The sequence below is a fragment of the Lutjanus erythropterus genome, chromosome 21 (genome assembly GCF_056507025.1).
Source record: "Lutjanus erythropterus isolate fLutEry1 chromosome 21, fLutEry1.hap2, whole genome shotgun sequence".
Taxonomy (NCBI): Eukaryota; Metazoa; Chordata; class Actinopteri; order Lutjaniformes; family Lutjanidae; genus Lutjanus; species Lutjanus erythropterus.
The window spans coordinates 21,944,322-21,971,411 of NC_139337.1; the positions used below are offsets into that span (position 1 = coordinate 21,944,322).

Below are 27,090 nucleotides of genomic sequence, written 5' to 3' on the forward strand. Positions count from 1 at the left end.
TTTAGTCATTTAATATTTTCTTGTCTCTACCTCTGGATCAAAACTCAATATGTTGGCAGCAGTTGTTAGCCAGTGAGGCACAGATGATATGTTGATGCAGGGTATCCTCTATGTGTTATAGTATTGCAAAAAAAGAGGGAAGAAATCTGAGGCTAAATCTAGACGAATATCTTCTGATACTTTTTCATCAGACCTGTTCTGTCTTGTTTTTGAGAGGCTAAGCTTCATAACTTCAACGTTAGGTCATGTTTTAAAAAAAATGCTTCATGGTCTTTATCTCCAAATTTCAAAAGCAAAAACATGATTCACATTTTCTCTGTTACAGCCCCGGGGTGAGGGATGATCACCCACTTATTATGTAATTTTGCTGGGCTTGTATTAGCTTAGCTGTCCTCCCCCCTGCGTCTCTATTTCAGTGCAGTTGATTACATTGTTGGGTATTGCCATGCTGTTTAATGCCCTTGCCCCCTCCCACCAGTTTTAAAAATTTACCCCTCAGGTCTGGAAGAGAGGTTTCTCACCCGTCACACATGGCTACGCTCAGTTGCAGATTGTTGGGCTTTATCTCTCCATGCTAACATGTCTTAACAGAACTTAACTTTCTTTCCACAGAGGCCACGCAGAGGACCCTCATATAGGACAGCAGCTACAAACTCACGCACACAGACAGAGCCATGGTGGAATACTACCAGATATTAGGAGTCCAGAAAAATGCAACGCAAGAGGACATCAAAAAAGCGTAAGTGCCTCCAAGTGTTTTTATGCTCTGGTTTTCCCCTAGTGTTGTCGTTAAATCTCGGCCACTCAGAGGGGTGTAATAGGTTAATTATATCCCCCTTGAGCTGTATAAACTGACACAAGCAGAGAGAGAGCACAGGGACTGCAATGCAGAAAGTTTCCACTCTTCTTCCTGTAACCTTGCCGCTGTCAAATACCTTCCCCCTGCATTCATCCACCATACGCAGTCACCCACTGAACAGGCCAGTTCCAGTTAATTACACTTCCTCAGGTTTCTAACTAACACGTTTTGTTTTGACAAGTGGAGAGTTTCCTGTGAATTGAAGTGTCTCTGCAATGGTAAAGGAGAGAAATAAGCCTGTTTGAAATAAGACATGCACTCCAGAGGAGCTAAAAAGTTATTGAGAGTAATGCAGTAAATCAATAAGTGAGGTCAAATCTTTTAAGAGAGGAGGAAAGTATTGCACATTACTGATTATTGCTGATCAAATCAACCAGTTTAAGAATATTAATTTTGATTCCAGCATAGGATGATAGTGAGTGATGAGAGCAACAGCGTGCTATCTCTCTGTGCACTCAATTGTTTGCTGCCAAAGTCAAACGGTATCTCAGCTGACAACACCAATCAATAAGTCTTATCTTTAGCCTATGACCCCGGCTCTGTCTCCTCAACCTCTGGTTGAATTATTTGCCATCCTAGTGGCGTGGCTCTAGGAATGGCAATGTCGGTCGATCAATCCAGACATAATGTCTCCAGTTATTGGATAGATGGCCATGAAATTTGGTACAGACATCCATGGTGCACAGAGGACAAATTTCAGTGAAATTAGTAATGCGAAATTTTATTGATGATTCCCAGGTTGTGAAATTACCACCCCTCTTGATTGTTGGCTTGATAGTCTGAGTTACTGGGTGTAGACTGTGAATATAAGGATGCCATTGGACAAATGCCTCAGCCGCCATACACCATATCAGCTCTCTGCATTTTCAAAGTCCCTGTTGCCTCAGGAAGCAACAACAATCTCTGAGCTAAAAAAAAACCCTACACACTGAAAATGGCCATTAGCACCTGGGTCGCTAATGGTACAAATGTAAACAAGTTAGTGGTCAGCTGTGGGTTCATTTGGCATTTATACATATAAATACACAAAATAGCTTGTTGAGTTTTCAGGTTATTTTTTAAGGTCATAGTCTATTTAAGGATGGATCAAAACTGTGGCGCAGACATGCTGTGCCTAGTGGAATCAACTAGTCAGATGACTCACATCAGCTAAAGGCTGTTGTTAAATGAAGGCCTAATTTAACCCAAATTTAGTGCCGTTTCACAGTATTGTAACCCTTACATGACCAACTCATTAACCATACGTCTTGATTATGTGAAAAGCTCACAAGTTGTCAACATGGGAATCTTTCCCATTTTTACCATGCATCCCATATGTCGTAAACTTGGCTGAAGTACAGCCTCACAGTGCTCCCAGCATGGCTGTAATGTAGGTGCTGATCCGATACTCATTCTCAATATTGGTCCAGTACTGTCCAGAATCACTGCATTGGATAGCCTAAACCATCATGTAAATTCTCAACTTAACTTTAGCAAAATTTTGTTAAGAAAGATACTTCCTGAGTGACACAGATGAGCAGCATGTTTCACATAACCAGTACCTAGAATGTGAGTGAGACTTGTCGACAGCGCTGTCATCATATCAGCTGTGTGGAGTTATTTTAAGCTCAAAGAAGAAAAAAAGCAAAACAGTCGAGTGCAATTTATCCAATTTATTTAAGTTTTCTGAATATATGAAGGTTGCTGACCAGTCAAATTGCTACTAAAAGTTCTGTGTGTGAAAAAGGTTTTAAAAAAACAGAAGCAGCAGTATTGCAGAACTGAGTCATATTCTGGGCTGTGTATTTCCTCCTCGGAGTAGAATATTTATTTCACAACTGAGCATGAAGTCTTTTAGATGGTTATGGTAAGTAAAGTGTATCCATACATGTATGTTATGAACACCTGAATGTTTAAGAGAAGGGAAAAGATGGTGTTGGATTGGTATCAGCAGATACTCAAGGTTGCAACATCAGTACCAGTAGGAAAAAGTGTTAATGAGCCATCCCTAATGAAATTACAGCCAAGAGAGCAAAGGGTTAATTCTGTCCACATAGACTTTTTAGAATTAAGGGGAAGATAAGGGCTGCTTTTGCTTTTACTAGTGAAGGTACAGGCTTCTGACTACAAACCCTGACATTTTATTGTTCAGCTGGGCGGTTGACCATTGACCAAGCTTTAGACCACCAGATAATGTCACAGATTACAACAAAGATGTAGACTACAAAGACTATTCACCGTAGATCCATAAGGGAGTCAATCCCTGGATTGTGTGCAGCCTTTTTTTTGCTGGCTGACTCTCAGCCTGAGTCTCGTCCACACTACAGCATCTGTGTGTCCGCTGCCGGTGCTGCTGCCGAGCTTAGAAACAAACAGCTGATGCAGCGTAAGCCGCTGTGCTGCATGTCAGTGGAGTTCAGGCTGTCTTTGTTATTTCTGCTTGGGTGGGGAGAAAGACAGTGTGTACATGTATGTATGTATGTGTGTGTGTGTATAGTGTCTGTGTGTTTGGTGTAGGCATGGTTGCCATTCTAAAAAAAGACTTGCTGGTGGATGTGTGTTTCTTATAGGGGCATGTCTGGTCTGGACATACATACACATTTTCCATTCTCCCACCTCTGTATTAAGAACTGACTGTTAAGCCTTGGCATATCTACAGTCTGTGACATACGTTGTCTCTTTGTTGATGCCTTTGTTCTTGTTTTAACTGTATGGAATTTGTGTCTCAGTTACAGAAAACTGGCATTGAAGTGGCATCCAGATAAGAACCCAGACAACAAGGAGGAAGCAGAGAAAAAGTTCAAAGAGCTGTCAGAGGCATATGAAGTGCTCTCCGATGGTGAGGTTCTTTTTAACAGGCAGGAAATCTGTTATGTAGCCATGCTGAATACGTGAACATGATGACTGCTGTTTCTCTGAAGTGACGTTTGAAACGTTTCCTAACACTTGAATGTTTGGTCGTTAGCACTTCAAATTTAGAAGATGACTTTTGTTGTCATCTCTATTGCACTTTCATGTCTGATTACCAGGGCGGGTGTCAGTTTAAATATTTTGTTGCTATTATGAGTTTGATATCTTTAGGGTTTAGGACAAATAATAAAATCATGTTTCCTAAAAGAACATTTTTTTATTTAACAAAAGGAACCAACATTTTAAATATTCTATAAAAAGGGTTATATGATATGGACTTTATTTATTTATTTATTTTTTACAGATAACTGACTTACTTTAACTGGCTAAAGTAACTTTGCATGAGAAAATGTAAACATAGGCTCTTCTGTAAATCATTTTATCTCATTTCACAGAGAATCCTTCCAATAGCTATAAAACTAGAAATAGCCTCCTCACTGATGCTCTTGTTTACTTATGTAGGTCATATACAGGTATCTGTATTACACTGAGACTGTTTCATAACCAGTTGAAAAGTGCTTGTAGTACATTTAAGTGAGTGTCGTTACCAGAGTAATACTATAAATATAAATGTATAGCGTAGGATTGAAAGCACAGCAGAATCCTGTAACATTTTCTTTTTATTAGTCACAGTTATGTACCGCACACACTCACAAGAAGTAGACATTGTTAGCATTTGCAGTGCACAGTGTCAGGATTGTTTATGCTGGATTGTCAATGTCGTGTGCAGTTTTCTTGTGCTGTGGGTTTAGTTTTACTTTCTGTTCGGTGTCAAAAATAGTTATCAGTTTGACAGTAAATGTGTTCAGACACTGATAGTAGTTACACCCTTTTTTACTATTCAACAGCAGCTTTGTACAGTTTCAGTCACTGAAGTCCACATGTACATGGTCACTCTGATGAATCACTTGCATAAAGCAGAAATTAGTCACGCTGAAAAGCAAAATTTGAAAGAGGCAGCACATTTGATGCAAATGCTAACATGTACTTTGCGGTGCAAGGACTTTCATATCCCTGACTGAGGTTTAAAATACAGCTGAGTGGGAAGTTTTTCTTTTTTTTGTTTGTCTGTTTTATCTGTGTCTCTGTCTTATCTAAAGAACTACTCTTCCCACAACAGAAAACAAGAGGAATATTTATGACCGGTACGGCAAAGAAGGCCTTTCAGGAGGAGGAGGAGGAGGAGGTAAGGAGATGACTTTCAAGATGGCAAAGCTGTGATTTTGAGTAGATTTGATGTTTTAGTTCCTACACTGTTCTCAAAGAAATTTAACCACCAGTAACATTATTAGTTATGAGTGGCTTGGTAATGCATTTGTATTTGTTATGACTTGTAATGATAGCTGTTTTTTGATGAATAGCCATATAGATTATGAGCTTTATTGTTGTTTCGTGTTTTACAGGAGGACATTATGATCACTTTGGCGGCGGCGGCTTTACATTCCGTAATCCCGAAGACGTTTTCAGGGAATTCTTTGGCGGCAGAGATCCATTTGCAGATTTTTTTGGTAAGTCCATTTAATTTCTGCCTAGGCACTGATGGGTTTTCTTGTCTGCAAAGAGAGGGAAGAAAGAGGGACTGGGAAGAGTCATAAGAGTGGCAAGCATGCAATGGCTATTATTAACTGCATAATTTTATCTGGTCAGAATTATACACAGATGACCTGGGAAGGCTCAAGAGAGACAGGGCGAAAAGGAGGGCATTCTGTAGTTTCCAGTTTTATATCATGTAAAAGGTTGAAATTTCCTAATTAGTTTTCCACTGGCTGTTAGCTAGCAGCTCGTGCTGTGCATAAATGTGGAAGATGGAGCATTAGACCCAGGAAACCTTCTGTAAAGCCTGGTGATAATCCCCCACAGCACTGTAATGGGCACCTCCAATACTCTAAGCACTGTTCACCTCGGGAGGTCATCTGCCACTAAATGTTACACGCTGGAAACACTCAGCGTCTCTGCTGGATGCTGACCTCCACTCCAGTATGTATCCTTCGTCTATTAATTTACTCCAGCTTCATTTTTTATTTAATGCTCTTTAATTATAAATGAAGATAATTTTATCCATATTATCCTTGAACAATTTGAAAGTAATTGCATCATTACAGAAAAGTTTTTCAGTTAGTGAAACAGTAATATAAAAAAGATGAAACACATACATACATTTCCAGTGCACAAATAAATATATACATAAACAGCAAGCTTAGTAGAATAGATGTAGAAATACTTCAAATCTTCATCCATAACATCAGCATTGGAATGCTGTGCATGTTTTCAGTCTATTTGTTGGTATTTAAAGTTAATAACATTTTCAGTGTGGTCACAAAACTGTTTATTTTCATGCTTGCCGCACACAAAGGGAAGCATGCTGCTGTATTAACAGTTAGCAGTAATTTAACAGCACAATAAATCTGATTTTTGTAACCACAATAATGTTCTTGAGATAAACACAAACAAGTGTTTGTCCACTGTTTGAAAACTGCTCCACCAAATCTGCTCAAAGATTGTAGGCCAGCCTTTGAAATACTCTATAAATCAGCCATAATAACATATAAAGATTGGCCAACAACATTGTTTCTAATCCCAGCCGTGTCCTGAACAGTGAAAACAGATTACCATCCAACCGGAGATAAAGGGTCCCGTGATTTAACAAGGGTAGACTGACAAACTCTTTTATGCATCAGTCGATCCATCCATCCATCAATCCATCCATCCATCCATTGTCTGTATCCGCTTATCCTGACGGGTCGCTGGGGGGCTGGAGCCTATCCCAGCTGACACTGGGCAAGAGGCGGGGTACACCCTGGACAAGTCGCCAGTTCATCGCAGGGCATCAGTCAATCCTAAAATTAAATATGGAGCTTAAACACAGATGGATTATTTGTCTCCTGTCTTAACTTTTGTGATTGTAAAGTTGGATGTATGTATTTTATTTCTTGTCGTGATGTTTGTCATCCGTGATGTTTCAAATGAAGCTTCCATGACAAAAAACAAATTTAAGACTTGTTCTCACAATTAAAGTATCAATCAATCAATAGCAAAAAAATAAAAAAAATAAGGAGTGGCAGGTCTAATGATTTTTCTCTGCTGAATTTGCTTTCTTCTTTAACTTTTGACAGTTGTGGATATGTTTTTCTTCTTTTCACAATAATAGCTTTATTTATATAGTTATATACTTTATAACAGAGTTTATAAAATGCTTTGACAGACAAAGCAAGAGCAGGCTACCTAAACAAATGCAAGACACAGTTAAGCAAAATTTGAGGGAAACACAAAGTAAAAGCCACAAAAACATAGTAGAATAAGACAGAACGATAAAAGAAGAAACATACTAATACAAATAAATAGACATATAATGTTGTATTGTCAATAAAAAATAAATGGAAATAAAATGAATAAAAATATCAAAAAGACAACATCACATACAAAGTCTATAAAGTATTATAATTGACATTCTTTACGGATTCTTCTCTCATTTTTCCATCACTTCTTCCTGCATTTGTGTTAAACTAGTAACTTTTTGTTTTGTTTTACATAAGCTTTTAAAACTATTGCTCACTGCTGGCTAAAGTAATATACAGTTGACTAGAGGCTGTTCATTTGTTCTCCTAGAGCTTGATGGTTGATTGTATCAGATGTGTCAGCAGTGGTATTAAGTAAAGTTGTTGGAGTTTAGCCTTTCTAGCCTGTCCTGGGTTGTCTGGGTTCAGCTAAAGGCTGATTGGAAGGCATGTGCAGTTCACCCCGTGGAGCTCTAAATATGGAGTTCAGACGCAGGCAGAGGATGGATTTGTGCGTCTACATCACTCAACTGGAATGCTTTCAAAAATAGCTTCCGTATTAAAACAAAAGCAGATGTAATAACGCCAAGTGTGTGCGCGCGCTGTGTGTCTCCCCATGTAACAGAACACATGTGAGACGTCGTACCATGTGAGCACCGAGTCTGGGCGTCCAACATAAACTTACCGAAATAAAAAACTGTAATCTAATTTAAGAACTTGTAGGAAAAGTCAAGTCATCATCTTTTAAAACATCACATTGTTTTCATTAGCTGACATTAGAACTCTGACATATTTTACCGTTGTATTTATTAACATGGAAAAGAAAGTGGTGAAGCGCAGCTGTTGTTGTTGTTGATTGGTTAAAAAAAGCCAAACCATGAAGCTGTCTGCACCGTCGCACAGAAGAGTAAAGTTCAAGTTCTATTTTGACTGGGGACAACCTTTATTATGCTTGATGAAAGAGGATATGTCAAAACATCCGTCTTGTCAAGTTAATTCCAACTCTATATTAAGAGTTTTTTCCTTGGATACTTTATGTGAAGAACCATTTTAGTTTTCTTGACTTCCCTTAAGATGGCAGTCATAGAAAGAGGCTCCAGATATGTTGTTTAAAATCCCATCCAGCCTCCAGTCCTGCATTGTCCAGAAGCTTGTCTCAGTGAGCAGCAGCTGGTCCTGTAGATCTGTCATTCACCCACCTCAGAGCAGCCAGCAAACTGAGGGGTGGTGTGTGTGTGTGTGTGTGTGTGTGTGTGTGTGTGTGTGTGTGTGCGCTGTTGAGACAAACAGAGATTCACTTGATGACGATGGCTTAGTCGTCTGCCAAGAACAGCACACACTCATTCTCAGACATGTGAAGAGGTGGACAGGAAGGAGATAACAACAGATTTTTTTCACACACTTTTTTGTCAGACATGCTGCAGAAATACCACAGAAATATGCAAAAAAAAAAAAAAGTTTAATTTATATGCTCTATAGTTCTGTAGTCTTTTTTTGTAATGGCACTTTATACTTGTACTTTGTACTCCTCTGCATTTATTTAACAGCTTTAGTTACTAATTACTTTGCAGATTAAGGTTTTTGCATAGAAAACAATCTACAATTTTACAAAATAAGATGCTTTGTTGTAGATTAACTATCCAGGAAAATATACAACAACAGCTGAAATGTTTCGTTGATTTATCGACTAAATCAGGGGTCAGCAACCGGTGGCTGGGAATATGTATTTTTTAGCATTTTAATATTCATTTATCGTAGTTGTAGTTCTTAAGTGATTCTTATATTCTCCAACTGTAAAAATGTGAAGCCTTTACACAGAATACAAAAAATGTTTTGTCCGCTAAAATGTGCATCATACCCAAAGTCTGCCTAAGATAGCTGTGGATGCCCCATCCAAAAATGGGAGGTTTGTAGAATTTGTGTCCACAGACATATTTAACATTATTTAAATGTCGATGTTGATCACCATTGAAGTCATTTCTCATGCAAAAACATTTCATGGTTCCAGCTTCTCAAAAATTATATTTATTACATTTTTATTTTTTAATATAATAAATAATATAATATAATAAAAAGTGATGGGCACTTCAAACAAGTTTCTGATTTCTTTTGATTAATTGAAAAATAATAAAGATATTTCCTAATGAAAATAAAGAAAGTACAAAATTAGAATTCTTCTTGCACACTGATGCATTATTAATAGTAATAAATAATATATAATAGTACAGTCATGGGCTGTTGAGAACTTTTACTTTTAATAAATTAACATTTTCCTCATTACACTTGTGTACTTTTATTTACAGTTACGATGTGTAACATTTCCGCATAAAAATGTGTAAAAACACAAGAATATGTCATATTCTGTTAATAGTGTTGTACTGGTATTATCCTAAGTGTTTACAACGTTTAAAACCAGCAAAATCAGTAATTTATTCAGGGTAACACTGTGTTTCCCACTGGCCAATGTTAGCTAGTTGCTATAGCTGCCAGGAAAACACAGAATACTTCGGATATGTCAGAGCGTGAGGAAGGAAGTCAGCCGGCATGACTAAATGTAATGTAACTTAAATGTCACCTCGCCCGTGAACATGATCTCTGAGGCGTATCAGGTATGTTTTTATCAGCAATGGTGGTTGTTTAAAAGTGAAGAAAACAACTCCCATGATTCCATGCCACTAAACAACTTCATCAAATTTGTCATTTGTTATAGTTTTACTGTGAGATAGACTACTTGTGGTAGAACTTGTTGGGTGTTTAAGTAGGAAAGTAGGACTGTTACTTGTAACAGAGTGTTTTTACGGTGTGGCGTTAGTACTTTTACTTAAGTAAAGGATCTGTATACTCCTTCCACTACTGGTAATGAGGTTTTCCTCCTCTGTAGTACATTATGGTGTACATGCACATTTTGAAAACCCACTGACATGTTTGATTTATTTTGAGCTCTTATGCTCTGTGCAATGTTATATAGGTGTGGCACATTCTTCACTGATTGAATCTGAGTGTTTTTGCTCGACAGGCTTTTAAAGTTCTGTCAGAGCACAGACGTGTGAGAGCGCTTTGCTTTTTCTTTGAGAATGCCTTCACTTTTCTCCCAGCTATCTCTTTGTGTACACTGATCATGTACACAAGAATTAAGCCGGAATAATTCCAGTGTTTAAGCCGCCCTCCTCAGGCTTTACATCTCCCTCTCTTTCTTCCACTGATGTCTGCTGTCTTCCTGACAGCTTTGCAAGAGCTGAGCTGTCTCCTCTAATGTCTTCTTCTCAGTAAATGGACAAGCAAAGCAGTTAGAACAGCGGTCAGGGGCTACTTTTATTTTAAGCTTTCTGTCAGAGGGAACAAACGAAGCTTTCTTGCCACTGCCTCGGTACATTCAAGGTTGAAGGAGGAGTCTTCTTTCAGCAAATGGTGCCAATGATCCAGCCTTATCCTGTTGGGGTGACCCAGATTGGCAGAGCGCAATTAGTAGCATGTCCACAGGGCTTTGGTATGGGAATTAAGTGGTGGGCACTTTGACAGTTTAGGGTTAAGATTGTTCCATAAATTACAAACTGATGCTCTGACATCCACCACAGCTTCTTCATTATCTGGTACTTAAATGTTTTAGAATGTAGAATCAGCCGTAATGCTGCTCTAATCGATATTTTTACATTAATAATGGATCAAATAACTAATGTATATGAAAGATGTCTCTGATCGTGACAAACCCACAGTTCCCCTCTGAGGTGCTAAAGTCTGCAATCCAAGTGTTTTTAAAAAGGATTGAATTTTTTAAAATTTAACATGATTGCAGTACAACGTGAGCTGAAAGTGTTCCTCCTAATTTGTGCTGTTTCCCTCCACAGCTGATGACCCCTTTGATGATTTCTTTGGAGGCAGTCGCAGTCGCCAGAGGGGCGCAAGCAGAAGCAGGATGGGGGGATCGCTCTTTGGTTTCGGGAGCTTCCCAGCCTTTGGGCATGGCTTCTCAGCGTTTGATTCAGGTACCCAACAAATTACGCAACATATACTGCATTCATCATAAATTTATGGTGATTATGATCCATTTTGAGTAAGTTTTTTTTATGTGTGCACTTTTGTAGGTTTTAGCTCATTTGGAGACATGGGTGGAGGAGGAATCACTTCCTTCTCTTCTTCATCTTTTGGCGGCGGCGGGGGAGGAGGAATGGGTAACTTCAGATCTGTGTCGACCTCCACCAAGTTCATCAACGGCAGAAAAATTACTACAAAACGGTACTTACACATCAAACTCACCAGCATTTTTAAAAGACTACTCCAACATTTAGAGAAATATGTTTGTTTTTTTGTACCAAGAGGTGAGAAGATTGATGCTACTTTCATGTCTTTATAGTAACCAGCAACCAGCAGCCGGTTAGCTTAGCTTAGCATTATAGTGGTATCTCTTCAAGGCATCCCTAGCAGCCAGACTTCCTAATCTCTGAATAACCTTGTCTGCTCTTTGTGTTTGTTCCAGGATCGTGGAGAACGGCCAGGAGCGGGTGGAAGTGGAGGAGGATGGTCAGTTAAAATCCTTAACAGTTAATGGTAAGGAGCAGCTCCTAAGACTGGATAACAAGTAAATTATCTCGCCACAACATTTGACCAACATACAGTTTTCACACCTGGAAAAACTCGCCCAGTGACTATGTTTGCTACCGGCAGTTGGTCTCTCGTCTCTCTGTCCTCCTGCATCTCATTCCTGAAGAACAATTTTCTCATTTTAGCTTAGCTGCGATGGAGGCGAGAGAGATGTTCACAGTATTTGTATATTTGTATTTATTCCATTATTATGGGGGGACCATCTTGCTGGAATTTGTGTTTTTGTTTACTACAATGTTTGAATTGTGCTTTTTATTTCTGCCATATGCACAAACAAAGCTGGGTACGTGCTATATAAATATATATATATTTTTTTCCTTTGGGGTGGATATTGTCTTTTTTATTGTAGCAGGAGAACACGATGCTGTACATTTAGACTGACGCATGTCATTTTTTGCTCTTCTCATTTGACCAATTTAACAAGTGAATGGTAAAAGCTTAACCCCTTTGCCCTTATGTCTTTAACTTGAACTAACCTGTTAGCTGTTACCATGTTCACGCGTGTGTAATATGAATGACATAGATTATTAATAATTAATTATTAAAATGTGCATTTTTTTCCATTACTTTTCCATTTTTTTTGTGTATTTGAGATAAACCACAGTGTTTCATTTGTTTTTCTGCATGATTGCTGATTCCAGGAGGCTGCTTTGTAGTTTCACTGTAACTCTTGTCAGCAAGTCATACCATGAATTTAGACCACACAGCAACACCTTACACTGTTTATCGGACAGACAGGGGAATTTTACTTCTTTGTAAAGAGAAAACCAAAATAAAGAGTTCAGATTTGGTCAATAAACTTTCTGGAACATTGTGAAAAGCCTGCTGCAGTCACCTGGTGTTTCCTGTGTGATGTTTCTTTTGGCTTGAGTGGCTCACTCTTCCTGGATGTACAAGGTGTGTGCTTGGGCCTGATCACATGTGAAACCTGCTTGACACAACGCGCTATAAAGGACACCGCAGCGGCTGCCTCTTTTGTTACACTCACCTCATCATACAGCTCACCGTGTGTGCATTATTTTAACCTACTAATGCCTCCGTCTCAGTGTAGGTGACTCACATTAGGGCTTGGCCACTGACTAAACAGGAAACTGGTAATGTGCTATGTGTGCTTCTTACTAAAATAATTTGTTGGCACTTTAATTTAGAGTGGATTAATGGGATGTAATTAGCTTTACTTTGTATTGACTTGGACAAAACAAGAAATATGTTATTTATTAGACATTTTATACTCTAGACACTACACAACTAACACTAATAAGATATAACAAGCTGTATTTTGTATCAGATTAGCCAAAAACTAGAAATAATGTTCTTTATTAGACAATATTAGACTTTACTAGAGGGTAATCAGGGACACATCACAACAGAACTGCAATGTAAACTAAAGTGTATTATTTGCCCTAATAGACCTTTATTGGATTTTTTTTAGTGTAATTAATGACATGCAGGACGGAACCATAAACTAATGTGTATTGTTTTCCACTGTGTTTTCTTATTAGACTTCATAAGAGGGTAATTAGTGACACACTACAATAGAACTGGACTGTAAACTAAAGTGAAATCACATATCTGCTACATCCCTGGTTAAAAACAATATGTGGACCAGATCTACCAAGTAAAGGCCAAAATGATCTATGGTTGACTGCACAGACTTACTGCAATACTGGAGGGAGTCCAATAAGGGTTTTACAGTAGGAAATAAAACACTTTAGTTTACAGTACAGCTCTATTGTAATGTGTCCCTATGACCTTTTAAACAAAGTACAGCTTGTTATGTCTTAGTAGTGTACTACAAAATAAAGTGTGACCAATAATTCATTATTTATCATAGAAATCATAAGGAAACAGTCACTTTGTTTTCAACAAAGATTAGCACGTATATGTTTGAACTGTGGGGTAGGTATACTTTACCTTCTGCAGACCAGGTGAGAAGGAAACAACACCCACTTTCAGGACTTGTGTGCCCTGACTCATGTTTCATTTGTCTCTTCACCCCTCCTGTGTGGATATTTTTTTACAGGCTTGTAAAAGTGCTGATATTGCACCTCTGCACTTGAATACGCCCTCAAGCAGAACCTGAGCTCTTCAGGGACACAGAGCCAAACGAAGGACTCAAAATCTATCCGTTAAATAAGGAGCCTCGTCTTCTGGCTGAGAAAATCCAAAACTCGCTTGCACTAACTCAGCGAACATTAGGCTCGATAAGCTCATATTCAAGGTTTAATTGTGTAGCGTGTATGATTGCAGTTGGCTCAGAGGTCACTGTGTACAGAGACAACAGTGTGTGTTTCTTGAGGAATGTGCTCGGGGCTAGTTTATTTACACAAGCCTCACTGCATATTTTTGAGAGAGACAAGTCAGGAGTGGGAAACAGAAGAGAAAGAAAAGGGCAGGGTGAGGCCTTCAGCGCAGTCTTGAGGCTGAACAACAACATGACTGAGATAGTTTAGAGTTACGACATTTAATTTAACATGGGTGTACAATTTGTTGTGCGTGTGTCGATGGTGTGAGGGCCATGTCCTCTTCCATTTGGCTTGTATTATGTTCTTTCAATTTCCTCTTCACCAGCGCTTATTGAAGCTGCGCCTGCGCAGTGCTGTTGCTAGGTGACACTGCAACCTTGAGCCAATCTCTACAGTTGACAGAGCCTATATGCTGTCTCTCCCTCCTCTCTCTCTGTAGGTGTGTGTTTGTAAATGTGATGATTAAATCAGGGATAAATGTGGTACATGGGAATTATTACATGAACCAGCAATACAAACTAAGCAGCCATGTCCTACCACAAATATCTTAATCTTGGGATCTACACATATTTGTCAATGTTATACTGTATTTATGTGTTCTTATCTATAACTATTAATATTTTACTTCCTGGAGACTGTAAAAATCAAGGTTTATATGATTAAATTATTCTACAGAGATCATAATTGATCATGTAGGTGGTTGAATAGGTGTTTGAGGAGCAGGAATTATATTTATGGTGCAATAGCTCCCTCTCCTGGATCAACAGAGATGTTATCATTTTGTGCTACAGACAGAAGATCCTCACATTTTTACAGATATATATTCATCAAAATCTCAAGAACTATACATGCTAAAGTCAGCACCTGGTACAAAGGTACCCCAGGGCACAATTCTCAACATATTAAAGCCTATGTTCAATAGTGCCACATACACTGCAGAATGCTAACAGACTGATGTTTAGCAGGTATAATGTTTACCATGTTCACCATCTTGGTCTATGTGGTCTGTTATTAAGTATTTTATATTTCTGGCTAATAACTAATGAACATTTAGGGGTAGAAAAATGATTTTTGCATGGCAGGTTCTTTTGAGGCCAATTCAAAGGATATTGCTTGTATTTGGATACCAAACTTTTCTAGGCCTGGTCTGATGCACTACAGCCATATTCCACAAGTGTGTAATGGAACCATTGTATAGCCACTCAAACTTAATACAGGTACACAGGTAGGTCGACTTAATTAATGCGAACAGTTCATGTTAAAATATCCCCTCCTCCCAGGGTCTTTCCAGTGGACAGACTGCTAAACCAGCCTCCATTCTAAAACCAGGTTTTTTATGGTAAAACAGTAAAAAATTTTAGGTACACCATCACCATCAGGGATCTGCCCCCAAGCTCACAGTGGTTCAACATGATCCCTATTGCCTAATGGGTTTTAAGGTCATTGGTTAAAGCCTGATGAAAGTTTAAAGTCTAGAACTCAGAGGAAATACTGAAAGATCGGAGAGAAACTCTTTTTGTACAAGAGGCACTTTAGCTCAAACAGTAGATAGACAGTTGCTTAGAGGTTTGGAGGTTGTAGGTTCAGTCCCAGAGTCAACTAGTTGATCTTGAAGTGCACAGTTCAGGAGACAGACTGAAAAGTTCTCAGAAATGATTCTTAGTACTTTTGTCCCAGTAGCACAAGTTGTACTGCAGAAGTTTGTGGTGGTAAAACAGAGAACTGATTGGAGGTTGAGTGTTTGTTCCTTCAGAGAAACAGGAGCCAGTCATTTGATTTAATAGCTCAGGTTGTAAGAAGACTGCTCGGAGGTTCTTAGGTTGTCTGTTTGATCCCTCCCTCTGTGAAGTTTGAAGGCTTTTGTCCATCGGAAAATGTGAAAACCTCTGAGAAAGAAAGTTTATCTATCTGATAGCTCAGGTGGTAGGAGGACTGCTGGAAAGTTGGAACTTGTGTGTTTGATTCCCTCTGAGGCTCAAGTAATTTTGAAGGACAATGTCCATAGGATGATATGAAAACTTTAAACCACCTGATCCAATCCCTCAGGTTGAAAGAAGACTGTTTGAAAGGTAGAGGTTCTGAGGTTGTGTGTTTCATGCTTATGAAGCTCAGTGTCCAAAGTGAAAAGCTCTGAGAAACAGGGCTCAATTTTCTGATCCAATATCTGAGGTTGTAAGAAAACAGTTTGGGAGTTGGAGTTTGTGTATTTGATCCTTATGAGGCTCAGTGAATTTTGAAGGCTGGTATCCAAAGAACAAAAATCTCTGAGAAACAGTCTGATCCAAGAGCTCAGTCTGTGAAAGGACTGCTTGAAAGTTGGAGCTTGTACGTTCAATCCTTCTGAGGCTAAAATAATTTTGAAGGCCAGTGTCCAAAGGAAAAAGCAAAAACCTCTGAGAAACAAGCTGTGACTGTCTGATGCAATAGTTCAAGATGTAAGAGAATGGCTTGGAAGTTGGACATTGTGTGTTCAATCCCTCTGAGGCTCAGTGAATTTTGAAGGCTGCTGTCCAAAGTAAAAAAAAAAAAAAAAAGAAAATCTCTGAGAAACAGCCCTCAACTGTCTGATCACATAGCTCAGGTTGGAAGAGGAAAGCTTGGGAGATCAATCCTTGTGACCCTCAGTGATTTTTTCGAAGGCCAACATCCAAACTGAAGACTTATAAGCGCTCAGATAGAAGGTCCCAGTGTGAAAGGGACTTGGTGGTGTAGTGGGATAGTCCATGACCAGAAGATGTGTGCTCATACAATGTCTGGTTCAATACCCCCTATGGTTGGTCCTGGAAATAAGGGAGGGGGGCTGTGTCCATTTCCTGCAGAGTTAGCGCCAAAGATTTTTTTTTTCAAAGGTGGAAGAATCACATGTAATACACTGTAGGATCGTTTGACTTCGGCCTATCTTCCTGAGCCACCTGTCTGGTCAGTGTCGATCTTGTTCACATTAAATCTTACTGAAAGAATACTTAATCACTGTCAGTCATCTATTGTTTAAACCAGTATGTGATACAGTTATCTCATTAAGATCAGCGACTCTGTGACACCAGTCTTTACTGTACATCTTCAATTGCTTTGGGGTCTGATCAACCACATCAGTTGGACTTATGGAACTATCAGTTCTGTTTATTTTTCACTGACAGATCCAGATCCCAGACCTGTCAGCTACTTGTTTCTCGCTGAGCTAATTGTCAGAACACAGCTGGGTTTTGAACTCTCTAACTCAGACTGTTGCGGATCAGCTGTTCTCACTGAGCTATTTGTGGGGACAGTTGAGTTCTGGTTTGTTGTTGCTTTTCTTTACATTTTTGAGGAGCAAACATGAAAGAGTTTCTGATAAGATAACCTGGATTTGATCCTTGCACCTGAGATCTTCAGGTAACCATGTGATCAGCATCTTAGCTTGCTGAGCTGCTCTTAAAGCTTGAGCTTGAGTGTCTTCTTGTTGTATTTATTATTCACATTACTAAGAAAAGTACATGTAAAACACAGCTGAGTTTTGCTTCATCTCATGCTGGCAGGTATCACTCATATAATTTCAGCAGATTATCTTGCAGAGCAATTCCTGAAACTTTTAGTTTGTCAGCCATGCTGTAAACATGGCTGTGAAACTGCTGAGGTATGTCTCAGACTAAAGATTTCTTTGTTGTTCACAATACTAACATCAAAACATGAACATTTTTCAGAGGTGAGGATTTGATCTTTTCTTTCAGATGGGCCCAGATTATCAGGTCCCTTATGCCCTTATCTTGCTGAGCTATTCTAGAAACAGATCATGTGCTGTTCTTCACATACGGACAAGAACAACCATGCCATTATTTTACTTAAGTTAAGCTCTCTTTGAATGTCTTGCTTGTATCCTGTACCCTTCCTACAATTCTTCATGCCATTTACAAGATTCAATATTAGAAGGTAGGTCAGCTCAGGTTATGTGAATTAAGGTTAACATTCCTTACGGTTATTTGAGTGTACAGACCAAACCAAACCAAACTACATTCTAAAGGATGTTTTATGGTAGAACCATATTTTTCACAGTAAAATTCGGTTAAACCAACACTGAGACTCTTTTCTAATTTGCTTTGATCTGTGGCCACGGTCAGCACATATGTCAATTAACGCATTATTCAATTACCACCAAATTTTTGCAGAGATTTGTTCACATGTAACATTACAAGTATTAGATATTAGTAGTCTTTGTTTGCAATATACCATAAATGCTCCAAATGCTAACCTCGATAACAAGCAGACCAAACTACAATTACTAACTTAATGTACTATTTCCTTTGGATAATATCTGGAGGTCTGGCCTGGCGCCACGAGGGGTCTTTGCAACCTCAGTTGTATTTTTTGGCTCCTCTGTTTAAGCTTTATGCATCTATAGAAAAATCACCAACAGAGATACATGTGATTATCACTTAGCTGTTGTTTCGGATCAGTGGACAGTGTTGTTTGTTGTGTGTAATCAAGATTTTTGACAGGAAATTATTCTGCTAGTGTTACATTTTTATGTGCACTCTGATTAATAAATACATGTTTTGGATTTTGAAACAGTAGCCTTATGTTGTTATTATTTAGCTTTTCTGAGTCTATTGCACAGTTAAATCAGTGAATTTTGTTTAATGACAAAAAATTGCCCACCTCAGTCACTTCATCCTGGGTATAATGACAATATTTTGCCACAAACAACAGAGAAAAGATTGAAAAATCTGAAAAACCTGGGCAATCATCATGCTACCTTATGTATCTATCTCCTTTCTTAATGTTAGGACCCCACAACCCCAAGTTCTGGACAGCTACTTTACAAGATATGTGTTAAAGAAATAATGTAATATAAGTAGTGGCATAAAAAAATCATTAGACCCTAGTTAATTCTGAATTGCCGCTATTTACCAGACATTTAAATTTGGAGGTGGACCCTCATGTGGCCACTAGAGGACACTGTTCGTACACAAAAGGTAGCATGACATCATTCGGGCTGAATGATCATTTCCACAACAGGAATTGCAAATATTGAAGAAAGCAGACAGTGATGGGTAGGATAACTGCAGCAACATGTCACATACTCTGATAAACAAGAACAATATTAAATCTTTTTTTACTGTGAAAACTTTAATTTCCTCAATTTAATTTTCAGTACTCCTTTTAAGTGTCAGCACACTTTTTATTAGTTATGATTTGATAAAACTGGCACTGTATTTCTTGTTAGAAATAAAGTCTTGCAGCCTCTCCTCCTGCAGCCATCCATTGCAATATGACACAATACTGTGATTTCCTGTCCTTGAGTTTCCCCATGTAATGAAAGATGGCTTCCTGTTGGCAGAAAGCAGCATCCGGTCTTAACCCCCCCCCCACCCCCGCTCACCCCCTCCACCACCTCCACCTCGTCTGCTTGACAGCTTACCATGAAACATCGCATCGGCCCAGAGCCGCCGCTGGCCACTTTATGAACGATGGCAAAGATAAGCTGCCAGTTTCTTTTGGGCCGTGTCTGAACAAGGACACAGACTGTATCTCTGTGTGCTCAGCAGTAGAGTCACATCAGCACAACACCGCACGTCTTGAACCGAGGGGAAGGTGGACTGTTGAAAATAATCTGGTCCACAGTTGTAGTTGTCATGTAGGGTTAGCCTCCTCCTGAACAGTGATTTATTTTAGGCTTTGGGCTCCAGCCTGCTACAAGTAAGGCTGCTTTTGTCTGTCACACACAGACTTTGTGTCTGTGTGTTTAGGTGTTAACCTGGGTGTTTTGTGCTTGTGTACATGCTCCTGTATTGTAGACTGGAACAAGGATGCAGGTGTAGTTACATCAGTGAGGAAGATGCATGGTGTGGGGGGTTTTCCCTCAGGACACTTGGAGCGTCAAACACATCATTTCCTGTGTATTGGTGACTGATATTGGTGTCTGCATCAATTTGGAGGAAATGTCTTTATTTGTGAAGGAAAATACAAAATTCAGGCGACAGGTGACAGTCCAAATAGTAGAGAATATAATGCAGTAAGGCTCTGCGGCATTCTGCAGGGGAGACCGGGGGCAGGTATAACAGGGGACAATTGAAAAGCAATCAGTTCCAGTCAGAAAGAAGATAGAGTGATGACACTTATTCTGCACATGCTCAGTAGGATTCTTTTGAGTTATGAAAGTAACTTTTTCAATGCCATTATTTTTCCTCTGTCATCTAAAGGTTTGATGACTGTAAATTTAAAATTAAATCAATTTTATTTCTAAATTATTGGATAAAATTAAATATGAACAAACTATGCCACCCCCGCCCAAGGTTGCAGTTGTAACACTGACTTCTTGCATTAAATTAAATATCACAGTTTTCTTCCTATTAGTGAAAATATATCAATGGTGTTTTTAATTAGGTTGTATCAAAAGTTGACTTGTGTATTTAAAGTAGTCTGAGTTGTGAGGGAAAATGTGAAAATATAACAATTGCCCCGAAATCATCCAACATCTATTATGTAACATTTATAGGCTATATGTACATGATTAAATTAAAATTCAAATGTCGCACAATGTCAACAAATCAATATCATCGCTTCCCAATTCACCAGAAAATGAAAAGGCAATAGAGAGAGAAAATCTGGAGGGAGCTAAAACAATATATTTGAAAACCCATTACCTGTCAATGTAGGCTAACGGTAATGCTAACTATCTTGCTGTCTCCTTAACTGGCCGCAGAAATGTTCTGGTGAAGTAAAAACATTATGGTCACTGGACCACATTCATACAAATTACATCCAACACAAGTATTTTAAGTAAAATAAGGAAAACTGTAAGATTGGTTATTTTGTTCTAACCTAACAAACTGGTAACTGCTAGCTACTTAGCGTACTTACTTCTTGTCTATACAGGAGACAGTTGGACAGTTAATGTTAGCCAACATTGCAAACTTGATTACATTCAGTGCGTTTTACTTCAAGGCTTAAATTAATGTAAAGATGTGTGTTACATTCAGAATTAATTTAAACTTTTTCTATCGTATCATGTAACACTATCAAATGGTACTGTTAGCTAATAAGTGGCTGAATGACAATATTAGCTTGCAAGCACTTGAATGCTAATGTTAGCGTTCCACTGTTTCACAGTTTTAGGTTGTAATATGACCTGCTGATCAGTCAGGAAACAGTCAAATTATAATGATTTCTCAGATTCTCTACGAACACAACAGTAGGCTACAACATCTGAGCTTCCTGCCAGAAGAAAATGGCCGCTGCAATGATTGTGAAATCTAAATATAATCTTAAAAAAATAAAATGGCCACTGTTTGAATATGGTGAATGGCTCTTGACTGTGGGCTGCATACTGCCACCATCTACTTTACCAAAGTCCTGTGCTACTTTAATGTTTTTATTTTGGGGAGGGGGGCAAATGCACATGGTCCAGATATGAAGGGGTAGGTGCATCCCCTCTGATATCCACACCTGCGGTCTGGACAGTGTGTATCAAACATCTTTTACAGAGACACACACAGCATTGTTCGGCCTGGAGACAAATGACAGGCACTCTCGAGACAAAAGCAGTAAATGAAAGCATCCAGAAACTCAACTGTGTTTAGTCTGCTTTTCAAATTAGGTCCAGAAAATAAAAGGCCGCCTTCATGAGCACTAAAAGATCTCATTATCACCGCTGCTCTTTGATATTGTTTTTGTTGAAATTAATTAACTGATGATGGATTATGCGACTTGATAGCAGAAGGAATCTTATCACCCAGGTAACCGTCCAGGCTGATAATAGACGCAAATATTGATCCCCCAAAGGAAGGCTGGAACAAAGCACATGAGCTCAGAGTCACATACATGTTGGCTTAATCCAGCCATCTAACTTCACTTGATAGGATCGCCAAACAAATGCAGGTTGGGATTAGCTGTTTTTCCAAAGCTGGATAGAGAACGAGTAGCAGCAGCCTTGAGAGTAAAGCCACCAATTGTCCTGTTTCTGTTGGTCCCACCGGGTGCTGGTCTCGCCTCACAGGGGTCAACTCTGTGTTTTTTAAAAAGTGTGTTCGATTTAAAAGGCTGATTTGCAAACTCTTTGCAGCTCAAGTCCGGGGCGAAAGCAACATAAATCACATCAAAGTTTAGGTGTTTTCAGCAAGAAAATACTCTGCCAATTTCGACCTTAACACACTCGAAAAGCATTTGTGACAAAAAGAAATAGACTTGGGTCAAAATGGAGGTCCTGCAGTAATAAGATGCCTATTCAGAGAGAATTGAAATCCAGTGATGTCTTTGTCTCTGTTAAGAGCTGAGCACATGCAGCCTCGAAATCCTTGAGTTCCTCTTGAAAGCATCGAAAGAGAGCCATCCCCCTCTAAAATGTGTCATATAAAGCAGTGGTTCTCAAACTTTTAAATCATGTACCCTCTTCGAATTTTTTTTTTCATAGTACAATAAAGTGCTGCGCTATCAATGCCAGCTCACTGAGGTACATCCCATTAAAACATATTTTTCCTCATACTTAGTGTTTTCCCACCAAATAAGCTCTTGTTCTTGAACCGAGTCTGATGAAGATTCTCAGAACCTTGTTGGTACCTAGCAAACCGGTCTGTGGTTCCACCAGTTTTAAACAGAACCAGATATGATTGGGTGCTTTATCAATTCTGGTTATGTTTTTTTGTATCCATATTTGCCAAAGAATTCATAGAAATATAAAAATGTCCAATTAAAATGCATAATTTCACTGAATATCATCACGCCATCAATGCGGATCATCAGGTAGAGACGGGCGTGTTAGCTAGCTAACCTTTCTTTGGATGCAGTGACACAAAAAGGATCTGTTTTTGGAAGGTGGTCCTTGGAAGTTGGTCTTAAGTTACATAAGGGTTGAGAACCCCTACTGCAGAAACCTTGTTTTTGATTCTAGCTAGTTTTCCAGTTCCAATCAATACATTTTTGGACGAAACCGTCCAAACTGTTCAGAATTAGGTGCTTGAATCATAAGAGAACCAGCTTAATGTTGGTGGAAAAGGCCTAACTGATGGTACTTTGTTGTCTCTGTTTTCACTTTCTTTTCCACTGTATTACTGCTACGTTTCAACCACAAATCCATTTTTTGATTTCCGTCCATCATTCAGTACAGAAACTGGCCTCCTGCTCACAGTGAACGTGACTGTGTTTGTTGCTTTCTTCTTCTGTGATGTTTTACGGCAGTTGACAGTTTTCTGCAGTTAATCGATTACACTAAAAATGTCTAGTACTTCCTTTCAAAACACATCAAACCTTAAGAACACGAGTTCCCCCATCAGTCTTTTTACTTGAAATGATGAGTTTAATGAATGTGCTGTACAGAGCTCAATGAACACATTAAATTAAGTTTCTAAAAAAAAAAAAAACATGTTTACACATATTAGCAGACTTCCCAGCATGCACTGTTTGCGTGAAAATCCTCCTGAGAATCAAATTCATTCATTCATTCAATTGATCATTTCAAATCAAAAGACTTTAAGTTAGACGAGCTCATGATCTTGAGCTCTGAGAGTAAATTCTCAAATTAACTTGATAAATAAAACTTGTATATTTATGTTAAGTCAATGAGAAAATATTTGTTCATCATATTAAATTTCTGTATGAATTTTTTTACATTTAATTTTAAGTGTTATGAATAACTGATATTTTATTATGAATAATTTATATTTTTTTTAAATTAACAACCCCCTGTAGTACTCCTAAGTACCCCTAGGGGCACTAGGACCTCCATTTGAGAAACACTGACATGAAGCAAAGAAAAAAACATCAAGGACAGTGTAACAATGCAGCCACAATCCTCCGTGTAGTTTAACTCTCCACATTAATGATTAAAATGACAATATGTTTACGTTGAGGTGGCTCGTGCTCCCTCAGGTTTTCAGCAATATGTCAAACAAAGCTGCCGTGTCTCTAATGACTTCTGGTGTCTTTAAGGCTGCGCTGTTACACACCGTGCCGGGGGTTTTGAAATGCTGGTGCAGATCCTCCTCTAAATGGGACCAGGTTCAGCACGGCGAGCATCTGGCCCCCTTTCTTCTCCTCTCCACTGCCTTAATTACACAACACAATGGCGATGAGATCTGCCTGTAATCTCGCAGCATAATAAGTCTCCCCCCTCCTTCTATACCCTGCCTGCCACTAATTCAATATAAATGTAAATTACCTAGAGAAAAGAATAACCAAATCTCATTTTATTTACATGACTAATCACAATAAAGTCAGGCAGATGAAATATGAATGAAATATATGGTTGGCGTTTGAAAGGAAGGAGGGGTCTATGTGGCCTCGGGGACTCTTTGAACTTCTTGTTTTATATCATCTTTGTTGTTTCATGTTGGTTACATCAATATGCCTTTTTGCACTTGTGCTCAACTTGCTGTAATGGATGTGTGTATCTGTTTTTTTTTCACCCCATGCCTGATTGTACTCACACTGCCAAGGGCATCACAAGGTAATATGTTTTCCTTTCAGCACACATCTCATGTCAGGAGGCTGAAATTCAAAGACGCTACAAAAAAATACAGATTTAATGTTGGTTTGAGCACCTCGGGCGATCCATCCAGACAGCGAGGAGAAGAAGAGAGGGTTAAGGTGTGATTCATTCCCCACTCTGCTCTGCTCTGCCCACAGACATCGCAGCCGAAGACCCCTCGGAGGAAGAGCATCGTCGCCGCAGACAGAACACGCTCCCCGGCTTCGGCTTGCACCAGCGCTACCTGAGGAACTCCGCCCAGAACCCCTTGGAGGAAGAGGAGGAGCACGGCCTACAGAGTCTAACGAGAGGTCCGCCCACCCGCCACTGCAGGGCTGATTAATTACCGGCACACACAGAGCTCTCCTTTAAAGAGCAGGGTCTTAATAAGCACAGCTAATTGTCTGCTTTTGTGTCTGATGGCCGCACAAAGGGCGATGACGAAGAGTGGCGTGCGTGATTGGCAGATGTAAACACCGAGGACAGAGGTGTTCATTAGGCGGCTCTGTTCTATGCCGCAGCAACGACCAGAGGTCAGAGGTCGCCCTCTGTTTTCCCTCTCAGGGTCAGGAAGTCGCACACAAAAGCTGAGCAATTATCTACAACACACAGTCGCTGAATGTGTTATAAGAGCAGTTGGGTTAGTTAAGGAGGGAACCTTTCATTTAACTGTGCATATTTCCTGCTGTGATGCAAATAAAGGTCCTAATTCTCTGTCTGAGGTAATGACACAAACTATTCTAATATGGCTCCTCAGAGGGCGAGTTTTTAAAGACCGCTGCCGCCTGAAACTACAGTAAGAGTTTTAAATGTGTGAAACATCCGTACCACTTTCTAATAATTCACCCTTTGTAAAATGTTCACATGCTGTAACTAATCAATAGATGATTAATCATTTGATTAATATGAACAATAATACAGTATGTGAATTGTAATTCAAGATTTCTGATGGATGAGATAGAGTTAGTATCATGTAGATAAATTAAGATTTTTTTAAGTATTTTTTTAGACACTGTGTGAGGTATATATTCAGTACAATTTGTGCAATGAAATAACACAAACAAGACAAAACTAAACACCTTGAATAATTCTGAAGGTGTCAGATACTGTATGACAGGTGAACTGACATACCCGAGTCATGTCAGATAGATTTTGATCAGATATGGTGGCTGTTTAACAATTAAGGGATTATGGGACAAAAACTCCCATGACCCTCAGTGAGAAAGGGAGTAAATTAATCTAGATTGTTTTGGAGTGAGTTGCAGAATCAGCTGTATATATATATACATATATCTGCCTTATCTGTGACATAATGGAACTAAACTGCACAAGTTGCCCCATAAAAATACATTTGAAAAATTCAACACCAGCGTCTTTTTCCAAAAATCACAATTTCATTACTCAAGATAATCCACAGAAATTGTTGTGAGCAGTTTCAAGTAAGAACTACTTTCTTTCTATTAAAAAGAAAACAGTTCCAGTAGATTCTACTGCAGAATGAAAGTAGTTCCTACATTAAACTGCACACAACAAGGTCTGTAGATTATTTTGAGCAACCGGTGGACACTGACAGTAAAGATGGATAAACAGCACTACAGGCCAGAGAAAATATATGTGTTTTTGATTTTGGGGTGAACCGTTCCTTTAATGTCCTGTAACCAATTTATAAAGCATTAGTAAGTGATTTATTCTCATTATTAGAGCCAATCACAACAATTTATAAACTCAGAATAAAGCGTCTTGTATTTAATGACGATGTCTGCTCTTTTATTTTGTAGGACACACGGACACCAAGAGGAAGAAACTGTGGCTAAAGGACGCAGAGTCCAAAAAGAAAAGAGCTCCTCGACTCTTCCCTCGGTTTGGTGGACTTGGTACCTTTTTTTAAACACCCTCAGCCAAACACCTGCACACACATACACACACACACACACACACACACACATATATCTGTTGGCAGAAGTCCCATCGATCATACGTGGCATTAGTTCATCGTTGCTATGTTATCGAGAGGCCCAACATCCCCACTGCTGCGCCATATCTCCTCTTGTCTATCAGCTGCCTGCCTGCTTTCATCAGCCTGCAGAGACTTCACTTCAATGTTTTGTTTTGTCCAAGAGATACATTTTAGTAGTTAAGCTTCTGCTATCGCTGTATTTATTGTGGGTGGGCCCTGTGGATGTACAGTATAGAGCATTCAGAACCTTAATTAATCTCCGGTGATTGGACTTTTTACAGCGCACGCTTCTCAGAAAGTGTGTTTAAAAGAGTTCAGGCGGAAGGAGAAATACAGTAGCAGCCTTGTTTGTGATGAGCGTGAAAATTATTGCAGAAATATTGTATAGCATGTGAGAATACGTGAAGGTCAAACTATTCAGCGGCTCTGTTTTCAATAGAGACAAGGAGAGGCAGTGTGAGAGTAAAATAGACTGAAAGCATTAAGGAGTGATTTTTATGACATGTTCTCCTCACTCCTCCATCGTACATGAAAAGTGACTACCAACATTATCCACTCTTTCACCACTACTCGCAGTGGGTGAAAAATAGCTATTAACCCCTCTCAAAGTCATTATTTTCTTTTTCTTATTTGTAAAATTCTTTATACTGAGTGGATTCAACAACATGTAAACCTTCAAGAGGTGTTTTTGTAAAAGATTTCTAAACTGAAATATGTTTTCCCTCATCTGATTTGTCCTTGACAATCTCATGATTATTGCAAGAGGAAATGTCTCAGAAATGTTCATTTTTTATGGACTCCTACCAATAAATGCTTAAATAAAAACA

At 39.0% G+C, this 27,090-nt stretch overlaps 1 protein-coding gene across 2 annotated transcripts; it reads left to right on the top strand.

Moving 5' to 3' along the window:
- The first annotated feature begins 541 nt into the window (after positions 1–541).
- On the top strand, positions 542–27,090 carry dnajb6b (DnaJ heat shock protein family (Hsp40) member B6b). Of its 2 annotated transcripts, XM_084746729.1 has the most exons (9): positions 542–739; positions 3,568–3,677; positions 4,869–4,934; positions 5,152–5,256; positions 10,869–11,006; positions 11,106–11,256; positions 11,498–11,568; positions 24,465–24,617; positions 26,085–27,090. In XM_084746729.1, exons 1-9 carry the CDS (start codon positions 675–677, stop codon positions 26,192–26,194), a joined length of 969 nt encoding a protein of 322 aa, XP_084602855.1. In that variant the 5' UTR covers positions 542–674; the 3' UTR covers positions 26,195–27,090. The 2 variants fall into 2 exon arrangements, with proteins under 2 accessions (XP_084602855.1, XP_084602856.1); XM_084746730.1 differs by lacking the exon at positions 3,568–3,677 and having other exon boundaries at positions 578–739.